At 36.5% G+C, this 15,792-nt stretch overlaps 2 protein-coding genes across 11 annotated transcripts in view; one reads left to right on the forward strand and one right to left on the reverse strand.

The window, feature by feature from the left end:
• Nucleotides 1–10,791, reverse strand: part of cabp4 (calcium binding protein 4) — a 28,008-nt gene extending 17,217 nt beyond the window's left edge. For 2 of the 5 annotated variants that reach the window (XM_087264000.1, XM_087264001.1), the window contains exons 1-2: nucleotides 10,561–10,791; nucleotides 15–50 (exon numbers count right to left, since the gene is read on the reverse strand). In XM_087264000.1, coding sequence (XP_087120126.1) covers nucleotides 15–49 — 35 coding nt within the window. In that variant the 5' untranslated portion in view covers nucleotide 50; nucleotides 10,561–10,791. 5 annotated transcript variants of the gene reach the window in all.
• doc2g (double C2-like domains, gamma) overlaps nucleotides 1–15,792 on the forward strand; it is a 170,529-nt gene that overhangs the window by 15,907 nt on the left and 138,830 nt on the right. The gene's annotated exons all lie outside the window — the stretch shown is intronic.

Raw genomic sequence — 15,792 nt, forward strand, 5'->3', positions numbered from 1 at the left:
GAGGCGTCCTGTACCTTTCTTTTGAAGACGTTCTACTCCTCTGAGACATACTAGTAGAAAACAAGAAGAAAGGGGAGATTTTTAGATGTTCAGAGAAGCTGTTGCTCAGCTCGTTCGCCTCTTCTTCCACACTGACATTGTAGTTACATAAGTTGTAATGTAACATTCATGAAGCCGTGCACAGTCTAGTGATTCTGACATGCGTAAAACACAACAGCAGCTCTCCAGCTTAGTTACTTCAACCTGTTTTGCCCTTGAGTTCAGCGGTTGGGCAGAGGCCTGATTCCAGTTGAGAAAATGCCCATTGGGTTGCTTACTAGCATAATAGTCAGAAAGGTCATAGACTGGAATTACAATGACCGTTCCAAATGGCAGCGTTTTGATGCGATTGTTTTCGCTTTGTAGAAAGGCTTCTGTTTGAAGAGAAGGACATGCGGCTTAATCAAACGCATGCTAGCGGCTGATCCAAGAGGACGGACTGTTCCTCCAAACGCTGAATTAGATTACAATGGAGGCCGACAGGCGCACCAGACAGCCTATAAATTACAATCAACAGTTTAATATGCCCATGCAAACCAGTGAACCCCTGTCTGTCCTCTGCCCATCAAACAAGTCATTAGAAGCAAAATTGTCAATGGCTTCTTACAAGCAGCAAGCATGAATTCAAAATGAGCTAATCATTCATGTGAAAACATTTATTTCGCATGCTCCTACGTTTTGATCCTACTCTGTTCTCATCTATTTATTGGTTTAAAGTAATGTCATACATGGTGGCACGGTGACTCAGGGGTTTGCACTGTCACCTCACAGCAAGAAAGTCGCTGGTTTGAGTCCCTGCATTTCTGTGTGGAGTGTACATGTTCTCCCTGTGTTCACGTGGATTTCCTCCGGGTGCTCCGGTTTCCCCCACAATCCGAAGACATTCGCTTTACTTGAATTGGATGAACTAAATTGGCTGTAGTGTATGAGTGTGTGTGAATTAGGCCTGTCACAATATTCAATATATCGACATATCGTGCAATACATGAATATGACTTCAATCATTTTTGGCGACACAATACATATCCTTCAACATGATTACCTAAAAATGAAATGTCTTCAAAAGTTTAGCTGATTGCACAGCTTCTGTCATCTCACCTAATCTTCATTGGAGACGATCAATCTTCAACTTCCTGAAAACTACTGACAGGTTTAGAAGAGATGTCCAAATGAGCTTGGTTCATCTGCTGTCCACTTCCAGAAAAGTGATGATTCAGGAATAACGCCATTTTACCTGTACATTTACATGTCGTTTTTGTCCCTTGAATTTGTTTATGACTATTTATATGCTTTTGTGTAATTATATATATAAACACAGACATGCATTGGTCTTAAAATGACAATAACAACACTTATCGCAATCATTTCTATGACAACAACATGTATGACTTATTGTGACAGGCCTAGTGTGAATGAGTGTGTATGGTTCCAGTACTGGGTTGGAGCTGGAAGCACTGTGTAAAACATATGCTGGAGTAGTTGGCGGTTCATTCCGCTGTGGCAACCCCTGAAATAGACACTAAGCTGAAGAAAAATGAATGAATAATGTCATACAACAGCGGAATACCTGCCAAAAATTACATTACCGATGATTTTACTAAGAATTGCATGAAGTGAAATGTAAAAAGAGGTTATTTGGTTTGGTCACTTTCAGATTTGTAAAAATAAGTTGACTGCTTTGAATCCGAATTTTGAAATTTTGTGATTCTCCTCATAGCCTTTTTTAAATAAAAAGAAAGTTTCGCTTAACCCAAAAATATAAATTTACCAGCCTGATCTCACGAGGAAACGTAACTATTTTATACAACGTAACTAATTTGTACAAATTTAGTCGTTCGAAAATGTATGATTTTAGAAAGGAGGCATGACATTAAACCCCACCCCTAAACCCAATCGTCATTGGGGGATAAGCCAATTGTAATAAAATTGTCCTGATGATATCGTACAAATTCATACGAATTAGCCACTAAGGGCCCAATCATACACCTGGTGCAATAAGGCGCAAGATGTGTTTGGCCTGACATGTTGCTATTTTCAGACCAGCACAACAGTAATTTTCCCATTTTCCGCCTCGTTGTTTAAATGGTAAACACATTTGCGCCACTTTGTGGACTCATGGGTGTTCCGGTTTAGAAAAGTGTTGTGTTAAGGCGCATTGTTGACCGGCTGAAAGGAGATCTTAAGTCCAACACAGAACTCATCAGTTGTGCGCCTGTTGTGCGCCTCGCTTATACCTTTACAAATGAAAAATAATGAAAGGATTAAAATAGTACAAAAATTCTAATTTTCTACATGAATATAAAAACCACTATGTCTATGCCTATGCCTCGAGGGCTTTTTTCAGTTTATTATTAAAACTTGCTTTCGTAAAATGTTATTATTAGAATTTTTAGTAGTAGTATTTATTATATGCATATTTATTTATATTTGTTTTATTAAAAACAAGCTTAGATTTGCCCACCTGTCAGGATTTGGACCATTTGAGACATAGAACGTGTGTTTGAATAAAACTTTTTTGAACACACTTCGTTGTTATTGTTCATTTATTCGTTTGCTGGAAAATGAGAACTGAATTTATAAATAGTTTTAAAACAAATCTTTGTGCTTAACAAACTAAATTAAATATGTAGGTTAATGGATGTCTTCAGTGGAGTGCGTACAACACTGTTTCCTTAGCCACGAAAAAGAGAAAATGAAAGAGAAAGTAAAGAGGCCGGATGGAAGAGGCTCATTCTTTATCCTCACACTACAGATGGTCTGTTTAAGTGTTTTCTTGCTAGTGAAACGTTCAATTTTTCCACTTACAAAGTCTGCCATATAAATAGCAAACGTGCTATGGTGCAACGCAACTGACTCTTATGGGGAATGGGAGATGAGACTCTGATTGGCTTATTCATTAATAGAATAAGCAAAACCCTGTTAGACCATTCGCCTGGGCGCAGAGCGTATTTTTCTGTCTTTAAAATAGCTAGTGGATTCGGACAGGCCCTTAATGCTTTTGCACCCTGCACTTTAGACTTTGCGCCTAGGTTATTAAAAATGAGTTTAAAAAAAGTTAAGAATTGCCATGGGTTGTGTTGCCATTTACTCACCTTCAAGTGGTTCCAAACCATTAAGAGTTTGCTTTTTTGTTGAACGCAAAAGAAAATATTTTGAAAAAAAATTAGAAGCATTCATAAAAAATAACCACTATGGAAATCGATGGTTATAGTATTTGAGCTTTTTTCAATAAAACTTGTTTTGTGTTTAACAGAAAAAAGAAACTCAAACTGTTATACGACCAATGAAGGTTGAGTAAATGATGACACAATTGTCTTTGTGGAAGCTTTAATTTTTTATGAATCTATAAATTAATATCACTTATTTGAATAATATCTCTAAAATGAGTTGACCAATACTTGAACTTTAAAAAAAGCAACCTTCTGGTGTAATTCTTATCATATTTAGTGTGCAATAAAAAAAACTGACTTTGATAAATTTGTATGTTGGTTCAATAATTTAAATCAAAAGAAAATGTTAAATAAATGCCTACTTTAGAAAATCCCTAATTACTTAAAGTCTTCATGGCACACAGTCACAGCAAACAGATTATTCATATGCGATGAAATGTACTTAAAACAGAACGTGGGCTCCTTCTGCTCCGGGTAATTTGCTGAGTCTATTTCAGCGCACCAGTGACACTCACCAAGAGGAAAAACCTGCCTGGCTAATCTACAAGAGTTATTAAACTAAGTGACCAATTGCTGTCAATCAGCAGGTTAACACAAGCAATTTTAGCTCCTAATTCCTCTAATTAGAATAATTTAGCAGAGGAGTATGGGGATAATTATGGATAAACTGATAGAATTGTGTAAGAGAGTGAAAGCTGTGCTGAGCCAAAAATTGACCAGACTGCTCAGTTTTTTTTACTCCTAATTATAAGATATCAACACTTTTTGATGCACGTTGTGATACACAGAAAGCAATTACTTCTGAAATGACATGAGTTTGCTGGAGTCATGGAAAGAGTGATATTTGTGCACTTTTCTAAATAAGTAAAGTTCATAAAGTATAGTTTTTTTTTTCCTGAGCTGGCCTTTCGAATATGACTGAACCTGACAGATGCAGATTAAATCAAAGGTGGACCTTCATAGATAAAAATCTTTCGCACCTAGAAAGACTAAATCCCATTGAGATTTCTATCCCAGCCAAGGGCATCAGATACAGGCTTTCAGATGGCTTTGTCTTACTGTCTGACAGGTGAATGCTGAATAGAATCATTAGGGCACCGGCATTTTATTGATGTCATGCTTGTGTTAGAACTTTGATAACTTTTGTTACTTTTCTAATGTTATAAAATGGCATTTTAGTTTAATGTTATGTATTTGTATAGTTATTTAATAAGTCCTAGATATATTGAAGATGATGTAGAAGTCTAATTAAAAACCGAAGGCTTTAAAAGCTTAATTATTTTAGCTGTTTATATATGAGATCTACATGGAAGTTCAAATATAGACTGTATCTTGCAGTTTGAGTTTATCATAATAACAACAATATCTCTAAGTATGGCTATTTTGTGAATAATGCTTCATTATCTTGTGATTGCAATTATAATTTATGGTGTGTGAATTTGAGGTGAATTTGCAGATTTATTACAATTACTTGCTTCATAGGAGTTTGGTTCACATTGCCGGCATTAAGTCAGACTTGCTTCCAGTGCATGTCGGGCAACGGCAGGGCTTCCTCTTTGTCACCAATTCTGTTCATAATTTTTATAGACAGAATTTCAAAGTGCAGCCTTGGGCTGGAGGGGGTCTGGTTCGGGGACCACAGGATTTCATCTCTGTTATTCGCAGACGATGTCGTTCAACTCCAAGTCCGAGGCTATGGTGCTTCACCAGAAAAAGGTGGTTTGCAATCTCCAGGTTGGAGGAGAGTCCTTACCCCAGGTGGAGGAGTTGAAGTATCTTGGGGTTTTGTTCACGAGTGAGGGAAGGATGGAGCGTGAGATTGACAGGCGGATTGGTGCAGTGACAGCAGTAATCCAGTCTGTTGTGGTAAAGAAGGAGCTGAGCCGAAAGGCAAAGCTCTCAATCTACATTCCTACTCCCACCTATGGTCATGAGTTTTGGGTCATGACCCAAAGGACAAGATTTCGGATACAAGTAGCCGAAATGAGTTTTCTTCAAAGGGTGGCAGGGCGAACTCTTACTGGGAGGAGGGCTCGGGGAAGACCCAGGACACGCTGGAGTGACCAAGTCTCTCGGCTTGCCTAGGAACACCACGGAGGAGCTGGAAAAAGTGTCTGGGGAGAGGGAAGTCTGTAGATCTCTCTAAGACTGTTGCCCCCGCGACCCAGCCCCGGATAACCAGATGAAAATGATGATGATGATGATGATGACTTGCTATATATATATATATATATATATATATATATATATATATATATATATATATATATATATATATATATATATATTATAAAACTGGCTTCTGTAGATATGATATTTAGAAACTAATAGGCTGCATATAATGGAGGTGAGTTGTGTGTTCAATGTCTTACTAAACATACAAAATGTCAGTAAGAATATGCATTAAGTATGGGTTATATACTGGTTATAAAAGTTTAAACATACCTTTTTCTTTTTCTGACTCAACTGAAAGTCTAGACAATCTAAAAAAAAACATACATAAACTACCAAAAGATCAACCATCAAAAGATTTGAGTCAGTAAAATTATTTTATGTATAGTAAAATTTATGATTTAATATGATTTATGTATAATAAATATAATAAAATACACAATATGTGATGGGATGTCATTTTTCTTGTTGTAAGCAGGGCAAAAATGCATTAGTTGTCAAATGACAAGGATTAACTTAACAAACAATCAAACTTGTACAAACCCCTCTCCCAAAGCTATTAAGATTGACAACTGACTAATCTGACTGGAAGCCACGACATCCTTTGCTATGGCGGCCAAACTGAGTGTTGCAATTTACATCTTTGTACATCTGTAGTCTTTGCCATAGACTAGGCTTAATAATTCACAAAAACGATGACCAGGCATCATTGCTTTCCAGAGCTGAAAAAGAACTTGTATGTTTTGCATAGCAAACATTTACGGCTCGTATCAATAGTTGTTATGAGAGAGAGAGTGGTTGTGAAAACTTTGAGAGCATTGTCTTCCTCTGTCCATGTTTGTTGCACAGAATTCCATACATTTGCTTCATCAGGTCACAAAATTGTGTCGTATATGACAGTGTTCAACAAATTGTGCAATGAACTTACTTGAGACGTGTACATTAAAATATGATCCTCCGACCATCAGAATTTGCAGTTTTAGTCAACTATAAACAGTAAGGCTCAATCCCAATTCTACCCCTTAGCCCTTCCCCTTGTCCCAGTTCTCTTCAGCTTGAAGGCGTAGGGCTAAGAGGAAGCGCTAGATAGCCCTTGAAATGGAGATTTTTCAGGAACACTCCAGAATCTAAGGGGTACAAAAATTGTAATTTCGTTTTAATATATTCATAACCGTGTTTGTGTTTAACCGTCGTGTTTAAAAAAAAAAAACTTAAAAAAAAAAGCAAAATTTAGCTATTTATAATCCATAATAATAACTCCTGTATAGTAATCCCACAACATACTTTCACATCTGACACACAGTTACACTTGAATACCCTGTTAGAAAAGTCTGGTTATGTTTTACGGTGTCTGTAAGGCAGGGCGATTTGGCCTAAAACTACAGTATTAATTGATTGAAAACTCGTTTAAGATTAGTTAACGATTATTTAATGTATTTATTTATTTATTTGCCCTACCTAGTTCATTGACAAGTTTTGTACAGCAAATATTACAAGAGATTTATGACTGAAGGGTGCATAACTTGATTTAAAATAATTGAAGTAAACACACACACTATCTACTATCTATGATTATTTATTGAACATCCACACTGAACTACTGAAATTAAAACACACATTGCCTAAAACGCAGCTCTCCGCAACGCCCACGCTTGTTACTGCTACCAAACCGACCAAATCACAAAGCTAGCGCTACACGTCGTTGTGATGTTACATTTCTTTGAGAGGTGCGCGAGTATACGAAGGCTGTGCTGAACCGTACACGTGCAAGTATAATATCATGAAAATATAATAAGTATAAATCATAATATAAAAAGTATAAATAAGCCTTAACAGAGTGGGATCCCATGACTCCACACATGGTAGGGAAAGTAATTGAATAAACTGACATAGAAAACATTTGATCGATTATAGGATCTGAATTTTATTTACTTTTCGATTAATCGCCCAGCCCTAGTCTGGTATAACATTGTTGTTGTTTTCCTGTGTGTGCATAGACTAATATGACCACAGTGTAAATGCACAGTACAGTTACCAGCTTACTGCAATATCATATCGTTATGATAACATAACATCGTTGCCTTCGGTGATTTCACGAAGATAAATAAAAAAAAAATAGCGCAACTGGAATAACTACATCAGCCACTTGTTGCTCTCATATGAAGTAATAGATCGCAATATGATGACGTGTGCAGGTTGCAGTGGTGTCCCATTTCTTAGGGCTAAATTTTGAGACCCTTCCCTTCCACACTCAAGGGCCAAAGGGAAGAAGTAAGGGTAAAAAAAATGTACTGAGATTGGGTCTATTCATCAATCATTACTCCAGTCTTCAGTGTCAGCTGCAGTTACTTGAAAACCATCTTTTGCAACAATGCCAAAGTCTCTTTGGATCAATTTAACATGTCCCTGCTGAACAAAAGTACTAATTTATATTGGAGGGCCGTGTATGAGCGCGGCCACATGTACAGTATAAAACGTTTACTCGGGGGCCCGTTGTTCATCATTGTGTGCCTTGTCTTGTGTTGGTCTCCTCGTGAGATCCATCACAAGCCCTTTGGCACTAGATCAATCATAGATTGCAAGAACTTTCCTGGGTTACATCAGAAAACAAGCCACAGAACAATACCCATGGAGCGCTCAGACTGGCGCGATCGATCCCCATTACCGATTTTGTGTCATGGCACTGAAATGAGGCCGACCCCCTCCTTTGCCATTACGGGCACGCGGCGATGGGATTTATCTTGCTCGACTTGACAATCCACCATCAGCTGCTGTGTTTACATCCAGACACAACTTTACTTCTGACTGACTGCATTCAAAGGCCCATCACTTCTCTATGGCTGTCATTCATGCACTCGACATTACTGTAATTATTCCCCGAGTCTGTTTCAGTAATTGCCGTCTGATGGCTTCTCTCCTTGTCGGTTTCTGTACTAATACAGCAGAGCTTTTGAAAGAGATTGCAGCTTTGGCTGTCAATGTGTGTCTGATATGTTGCTGTTGAACGTGCTTTGTTGTTTGGGATGTTAATGAAGTTAATTTGGTCTTTGCAGCTGTAGATATTCGGGTTTATTTGAGCTGTGTTCAGATAATAAAAATGTCTTTTTATGTTTTTGTACTTAAAGGTGCTGTAGTTGATTGTCTTCAGAAACATATTTTGTTGTGCTGGTTGAAAGTCTCGTCATAGTCCAATAGTAATGATTAAAGTAAATGATCTAAATGTATTTATATGTGTTTTTATATTCTGGGTGAGGCATAAGACTGAAAAATGTTCATCCAATAAAAATTTCTCAGGCAGATAATTCCCATAATTCTGATAAGTAGCCCAAACTGTCTGTCAACAAATGTAGATTTGTACATCAGCACCCCTGTTCATGCAGACAGAACTACCGTTTGTGCGTACAATGTGCACATGAGAGAGTGACAGCGTTAAAAATAAATGCTGAATCAAAACTTTTTAAAATCCTGAATCAGAGTTACTTTTGCTTGCTGAAGTCTTTCTTTTAGACAGATAATGTTGTTTAAAACTACCCTTTATTTATTTTTATTTTTTTATTTGGGGGGGATAGGACTTTATTGGGATAGGACAGTGGAGATTTTACAGGCAGGAAAGTGTGGGAGCAGGGATAGGGGAAGGATCGGCAAAGGACCTCGTGCTGGGAAATGAACTCGGGTCGTTCATTTTGAGCATCTTGGGTGAGCATCTTGGTGTTATGTGTCGATGCAGGAACCACTAGGCTATTTCTGCCAACATTCAAAACTATTTCAGTCACTCAAAGTTGATGTAGATTGTGTTGTATTATGAATGGGTTATATGCACAGAAGGGTCGTTCAGCAACTGAAATCTACTGGTGAAAGATTGAAGTGACTATTTTCAGTTTCATAAGGTCCTTTTACAGCATTGATAATGTAGCTTTTTATTTAGTTTAACAACAAAACATAAGTAAATAGCAATATTCTGCCTGGTTTTATATTCGCATTGGTTCATTTTTGAACAATGACAAACTGCGACACAGTTCCTATATTGTGGTTGTTGCTAGATCGGATACGATTGTGGCTGGAAGTTAAAAAGGATTATTTATATTATTTATTAAATTTCCCAATAATTGTATTTTATTAATGTCCACCCCAACCCTAAACCCAACCGTCACAGTAACATAAAAACAGTAGTTGTATCGAGTATTATTTTTGCTATCTATTTAATTACCCAATAAAGTGTGTTTTTTAATGCCTACCCCAACCCTAAACCCAACCGTCACAGTACTGTAAAAATATTATTTATTGTTATACAGTGTCATAAAAAAATGCTGCTATATGCGGCCAGCTGCATATTCGATCTAGACTTTACCCTACATTGTATACCGCTACTCTAAATATTCGGTCTGAAATAACATGTAAGTAACATTGCACACTATGCACACTTAATATTGTAAGTGAAATATTGCACACTATGAGTTTTGCTTGCTACACAAATGAAAATAAGCTAGATATAATACAGTTTTTCATTCTGAATTGAAGTATTATAAAGTTTTCTAACTGGTGAATGACATGATCTGATGGGTTGTCTACTGTCAGGGAGGGACTGTGTTTTCAATACTATTATGCTAATGTTTGCATTTCGGTAGATCACCTACTGCACCTTTAAGCATGTTTTAATTTCAGTTCATTGCTGTGTATGCTTTTGCTATAATATTTGTTTTATTTGATTGTTTTTTAAATTAACAAACATTATTTTATTAGTATCTGTTTGGAATTGTTTAATTTAATATTTTTTTATTTAAATTTTATTATTTACATTTTAGATCATTACAAGACCTCAAAATTATGTTATTTATCTGTATTTCAAAAATGATTTTCAGTAGTTTTTGTTTTTTTTAAACTTAAATTTCACCTATTTGCAAACCAGTGTCTAACTTTTAAGTTTTTTTTTGTAATGTATTTATTTAATCTTTATAACAATTAACAAAAATATTTTCTGTAGTTTTGGTCACTCAAACTAAAAGCTGAAAAGGTTGCCTGAAGTTGAACTGAACTTTTTTTAGTTAACTTATTTTAATCAGCAAAAATTACATTTAATTTAAATGCGTCGTTTTTTGCAACATTTAAAAAGTATAAAGTATTTACACAAAGTAACACTACAACTCTATTCACTACAATACATTGTTTCTTTTCAGCTTACCTTCACAACGAGGAGATGAAAGCGTCCAAAAACCACTTGAGTCGATGTTTTAAAATCAATTGACGCTCCTCTGAGAGAAGGTGTAGATTGACTGTAGAAAGTGACCCTTCACCCTCCTTTGATAATCTGAGGAGCTGATAATCTGTCTAAATGTGTTGGGATTAGCATGTTAGATGAGCATGTCAATGATGATGTGTTTGGCTTAAGCTGTGAAAGTGTTCCTGTGAATGTGACTGTCTGGAACAGATGTACTGCTCTTATTGTGATTGTGTATATTTCAGTATAGATATTAAGCTGAGCTAATTGTCACACAGGAACAATGCATTTTTAAGTACATGTTTAAACACATAAATATGTATGTACTCCAGTTTTTTATCATTTTATTTTCATTTTTATATTACTATTTTGATAATTTATTTTAATTTTAGAATGAGTGGTTTTTTGATCATTTTATGTACATTTGTTTTTTTAACTTGATCTGTACTAATTTGTAGTTTGCAATTTTAGTATTTTAACCCAAACTTATTTTCATTTTATTTAATCGCAAAATGACTTACTTTCATTTAGGTTTTATTTGAAAAAAAAAAGTAATATTTATGAAAATTAGCCAATTATTGTAAGCATTTTAATGAAAAAAAGAAAAAAGTAATTTCAATTCTTTGTAAACCAACATGTCTAACTTTTGTTGGACGTTTTTCATCTGATATGTATATTTTATCCTATTTATTTTTATATCACTATTTCAGTAAAGAAACATGGTTTTTAATCACTTCAATTTTTGTATGTTAAGCCAAGGTCAAAGTAAAAAGCAAATATTCACTGAAAGTCTATTTCATTAACCTGCTTGCATCTATTTTTAATTTAAAATAATTGTAAAGCAATGTCTATATTTTGTTAGATATTTTTCATGTAATTTTTATCCTATTTTATTTTTATATCATTACTGTAGTTCAGTGAACAAAAATGGTTTTCACTCACTTTCATTTTTGCGTGTAAACAAATGCAAAAGTCAAAGTGGAAAGTGAAAGTGCATTCAAAGACTATTTTATTTCCCTTCATATTTGACAACTACAATGCTTGTATTATAAAACTACATTAAATGACTATATTATATATACACTTAGGACATCCTATCATTGTAAGAAAATACTGAAATCCATAACCTGATGCTCCCACTTAAGCCTGTGTTACCCTCATCTCATGTGACGACTGCGATTAAAAAAAAATAAATAAAAATAAAAGAAAACAAATAAATAAAAAATTCTAGTTTTATAATATCACTATATTATCATAAATGCAATTATTCGTACAGCCCTAATAATTATGCATTATTTAATATAACCATTTGTACTGTCATTGATAGTTCCACCAAGAACCTTTACAGGGTTTCTACTAAGTCTTAAAATGTCTTAAATTTGTAATGTAATGTGTAATTATGTAGCATATTTGTTGTGTAGGGTCATACACCCAAAGCACTTCACAATCATGAGGGGGTCTCTCCACACCACCACCAGTGTGCAGTATTCACTTGGATGATGCGATGGCAGCCACAGGACAACGGTGCCAGTGCGCTTACCACACACAAGCTATAGGGGGAGTGGAGAGACTGTAATAGAGCCAATTCTGTGGATGGGGATGATTGGTAGGCGATGTTTGTTAAGGGCCAATGGAGGGAATTTGGCCAGGACAACAGGGTCACACCCCTATACTTATTACGAGAAGCGCCATGGATTTTTAATTACTACAGAGAGTCAGGACCTCGGTTTACCTCGGTTTAAAAACTAGATTAGGTGTTAAATTCACTGAAATTTTGTCTTGTAGATCTTAAAGCCTTTTAAACAAGTCTTAATTTTGATATGTCAATCTTTCCAATCAATAACAATCAATTTCAAAAACACTTTCAACCAAACTTACCAATATGTGTTTGCTGGTTTGTTTTTGTTTGTTTAAAAAAAAATTCATGTATACAACCAGGGTTTGCTTGTTTTGACACATAATTCAAAAAATGTGGCAAAGAAATAACTTTTTAGAATTTTTTTTTTGATTAAGGGTGCTTTCACACCTACACTTTTGTTTCGGATGGTATCTCGTTTGCCCAGTTAGCGGGGTTCGATTGGCATATGTGAACAGGGCAATCGCGCTCTGTTCCACGCCAAAGTAATCGCTCCGAGATCGCTTGAATGAGGTGGTCTCGGCTCAATTGAAATGAACCCTGGAGCGGTTTGATTGCAGTGAGAAAGCGATCCGATCCGAGCCCGGTTATATCACAGTGTTTTATGGATATGTAATAGGCTTACAGCTATATAAAGAGAATTATGAGTAGGGCGGGAAGTTTCGCGAGTCTCCGGATGCCCGCAAACGAGTGATGATCTCCCGGTAATCTCGCGTCTCTCTCCCAGTCCTCAAATAGGCATCGTCGCGCACCCTTCTCAACCCATGCTACCGTGTTTCTCCTCAGACATGTCGCGCGCGCGCACCCTGTCAATTACCATCAAACCACCACCTCTCCTGACAGCTGAGCAGGACACTGCAAAATAAACCCTGACACTCTGACCAATGTAAGGACAGTTTACTCGCACGTGACTTGTTTTAGCTCTTTTGGTCCGATTAGAAACTTTGCAGTGTGAAAGCGAACCGCTCCAAGAGCAAAGAGCAACAATGTAACAATTGTAATCTCTGTTTCGGAACAACTGAATCGATTCACAGGTGTGAAAGCACCCTGAGGCTAGTAAACCCTTTCTGCAGGACCAACCGGGCTATTAAAAAAAAATCCTTAGTGTTTAGCCCTGAATAAGTCTTGGAATTTCATTCATAACGGTCTTAAAAAGGTCTTAAAAAGACTTAAATCTGACTATGTGAAACCTGCAGAAACCCTGCTTTAACATCCACAAAACTTTCCATTCCACAAAACTTTTTTTTTTTTTGTAATAGAAAAGGTTTCTTTTTAGATTGATAAAACGTTCTTTGAGGATTCAGAAACTGCTCTAGTATGACATTTAATATTTGGATGAATTTTAAGGTCAAGTACACTGTAAAATAAAGGGTTATCTACTTTTTAAAGTCCAATATCTAGTTCCATTATAACAGCATACCCATATATTGTGAAACCTTGCCAGCTATTTTGCCATGTTGTCAGAAAAGAGTGTGTGTTAAATGAACTGTTCTCTTTCCTGGGCAGTGACTGTGGTGGAAATGATCAATAGCATTTTTTGTTGCCAAGACTTTAATCTATGTGTCTATACAGACATTGATCCTGAGTAACAACTGTGACTGCTATAGCCCTGGCCTTAAACACTGTGTTTGTGTGTTGAAAATGAAGATACAGATCCAGCATTTGACCCAAGTTTATCCAGGAGATTGATTCCAACTTCGTTCATAAATTGTAAATGAACTCTTACCACGGCAGTGACAGCTGATTGCAAGTTTCGGGGTTGTAATTATGGCTCCAAACTGTGACATAAATAAGCTCAAACTATTGCCTATAATAAGTTCCTAATGAAGGGCTGTCATGAAGACAGAGATGTGGATCATATACTCGGCCACATCACTGCATGGACTTTTAATTAAGCCACACAACTTAACCCTAGGGCCGAGTGTCATCTTGTTAGCAGACTGTGTCTCCAAGATAATCATTAAACATTTTAATTACTACCAAAACGGATAGTAATACAGCTGGGGTATATTCAAACTTCACAATCAAGCTTTATGATGAAAGTTGAATTAATTAAATCTCAAAATCATGCTTGGAGCCAAATATACAGCTGGGCACAACACAAACGCCTCACTGTTTCTGTAGCTCTAAGGCTTGGGAAAATGTTAGGAGAACGTTGCACAATTACACACAGAGTAATGTGCTGTAGTCTACTGTACGTTATGCACAAATTCCCATCTGCATAATTACGCCAGATGGTTTTTAATGTATTCATGACTCTTGGAAAGGTCGTGGGTTCATATTATTCACGAGTATACATGTTTACACAATGCTAGCCATTTTCTGCAGCTTAGTTGGTTCTGTTTACAATTAGGGCTGCACAATAGATTGTTTCAGCATCAATATTGCAATTTGTAGAATGTTGAGTTGTGATTAGAGTTGAGCAGGACCCGACCCACTGTTCAGAACATGTCAGATTTGTGAAGTTATTATAAAGTTTAATCATAATGGAGGAAAAGTTCATTGCTTCCATGTGTTTTTAAGGGCTGTGGCTGTGTGAACATTTCAAGACGGTTTAAAGCATTCAGGCACAAAACATTGTACAATTTTACTTTCGTAAAAACTTTATTAAAGATGCAATTTATTTTATTATTTATACAATGAAGACTTTTCTGTGTTATACTACATTTGATTATTCGAATTCTGTAGCTGAATACTGTTAGAGTTTCAGTGCTTGTAACTTAAGCCCCATTCACAGTGATACCGGTAAATATATGGAAAATTTCCAGAACAACTTTACCGGTAAATTCAAAAAAGCGCGGTTCACACAGGCGAGGATGTTACGGAATTTTTCCGGAAAAGAGCATTCACAAATCCATTCCAACATACTGGTAAACTGGTACATCATTAACTAGAAATGAGCTCTAAACAGCTACGCTTGTATTTGTATACATCTGACTACATCTCAAACTCTGTGGATGGATCAGTATTGTGAACAACTTCGATGATGTCACAGATTGGCCAGGCTCTTCCACCAATTTAACACAATGCCCATCATCACCTGAGTTTTAATCATGCACAGCTGCACCTTATCACCGTGAGACAATATAAACACACACCTCACACCACTCTTTGTCCGGGCTCGTTCATACGAAGCGGACTTATAACGAATACTCTCCACGTATTCATTATCAGCGATTGACTATTCCGAAACTTACCTATTCTCTGTTTTATCCCCAGTCTGTCCAGTCAGCCCCGTGTCCAGTTGGAGGTGTGTGTTTCATCATTGTCGTCTCCGCAACTCATCTAGTGTGTGCTCCATCATTCTGTCTCATCCCCTACTCATCTGGTGTGTGTATTCGGTCAGCATCAATATCATCATCCATACTAAAAGGAATACGGACAGTTACATCTCCTTCGTCTCAACTAAACGAAACCCTGCATATCCTTCTATTGCTCTGCTGTAAAAATAAACGTTTATATTTTCTACTCACCCTGTTTGTCCGTCCATTTCCTAACAGAAGCCCGGACCTATATAGTTAACAGCATGAGCGACTCCGATCCAATCCAGGAGCTGGTAG

This window comes from Danio rerio, chromosome 8 (genome assembly GCF_052040795.2).
Source record: "Danio rerio strain M-AB ecotype USA chromosome 8, GRCz13ab, whole genome shotgun sequence".
NCBI lineage: Eukaryota > Metazoa > Chordata > Actinopteri > Cypriniformes > Danionidae > Danio > Danio rerio.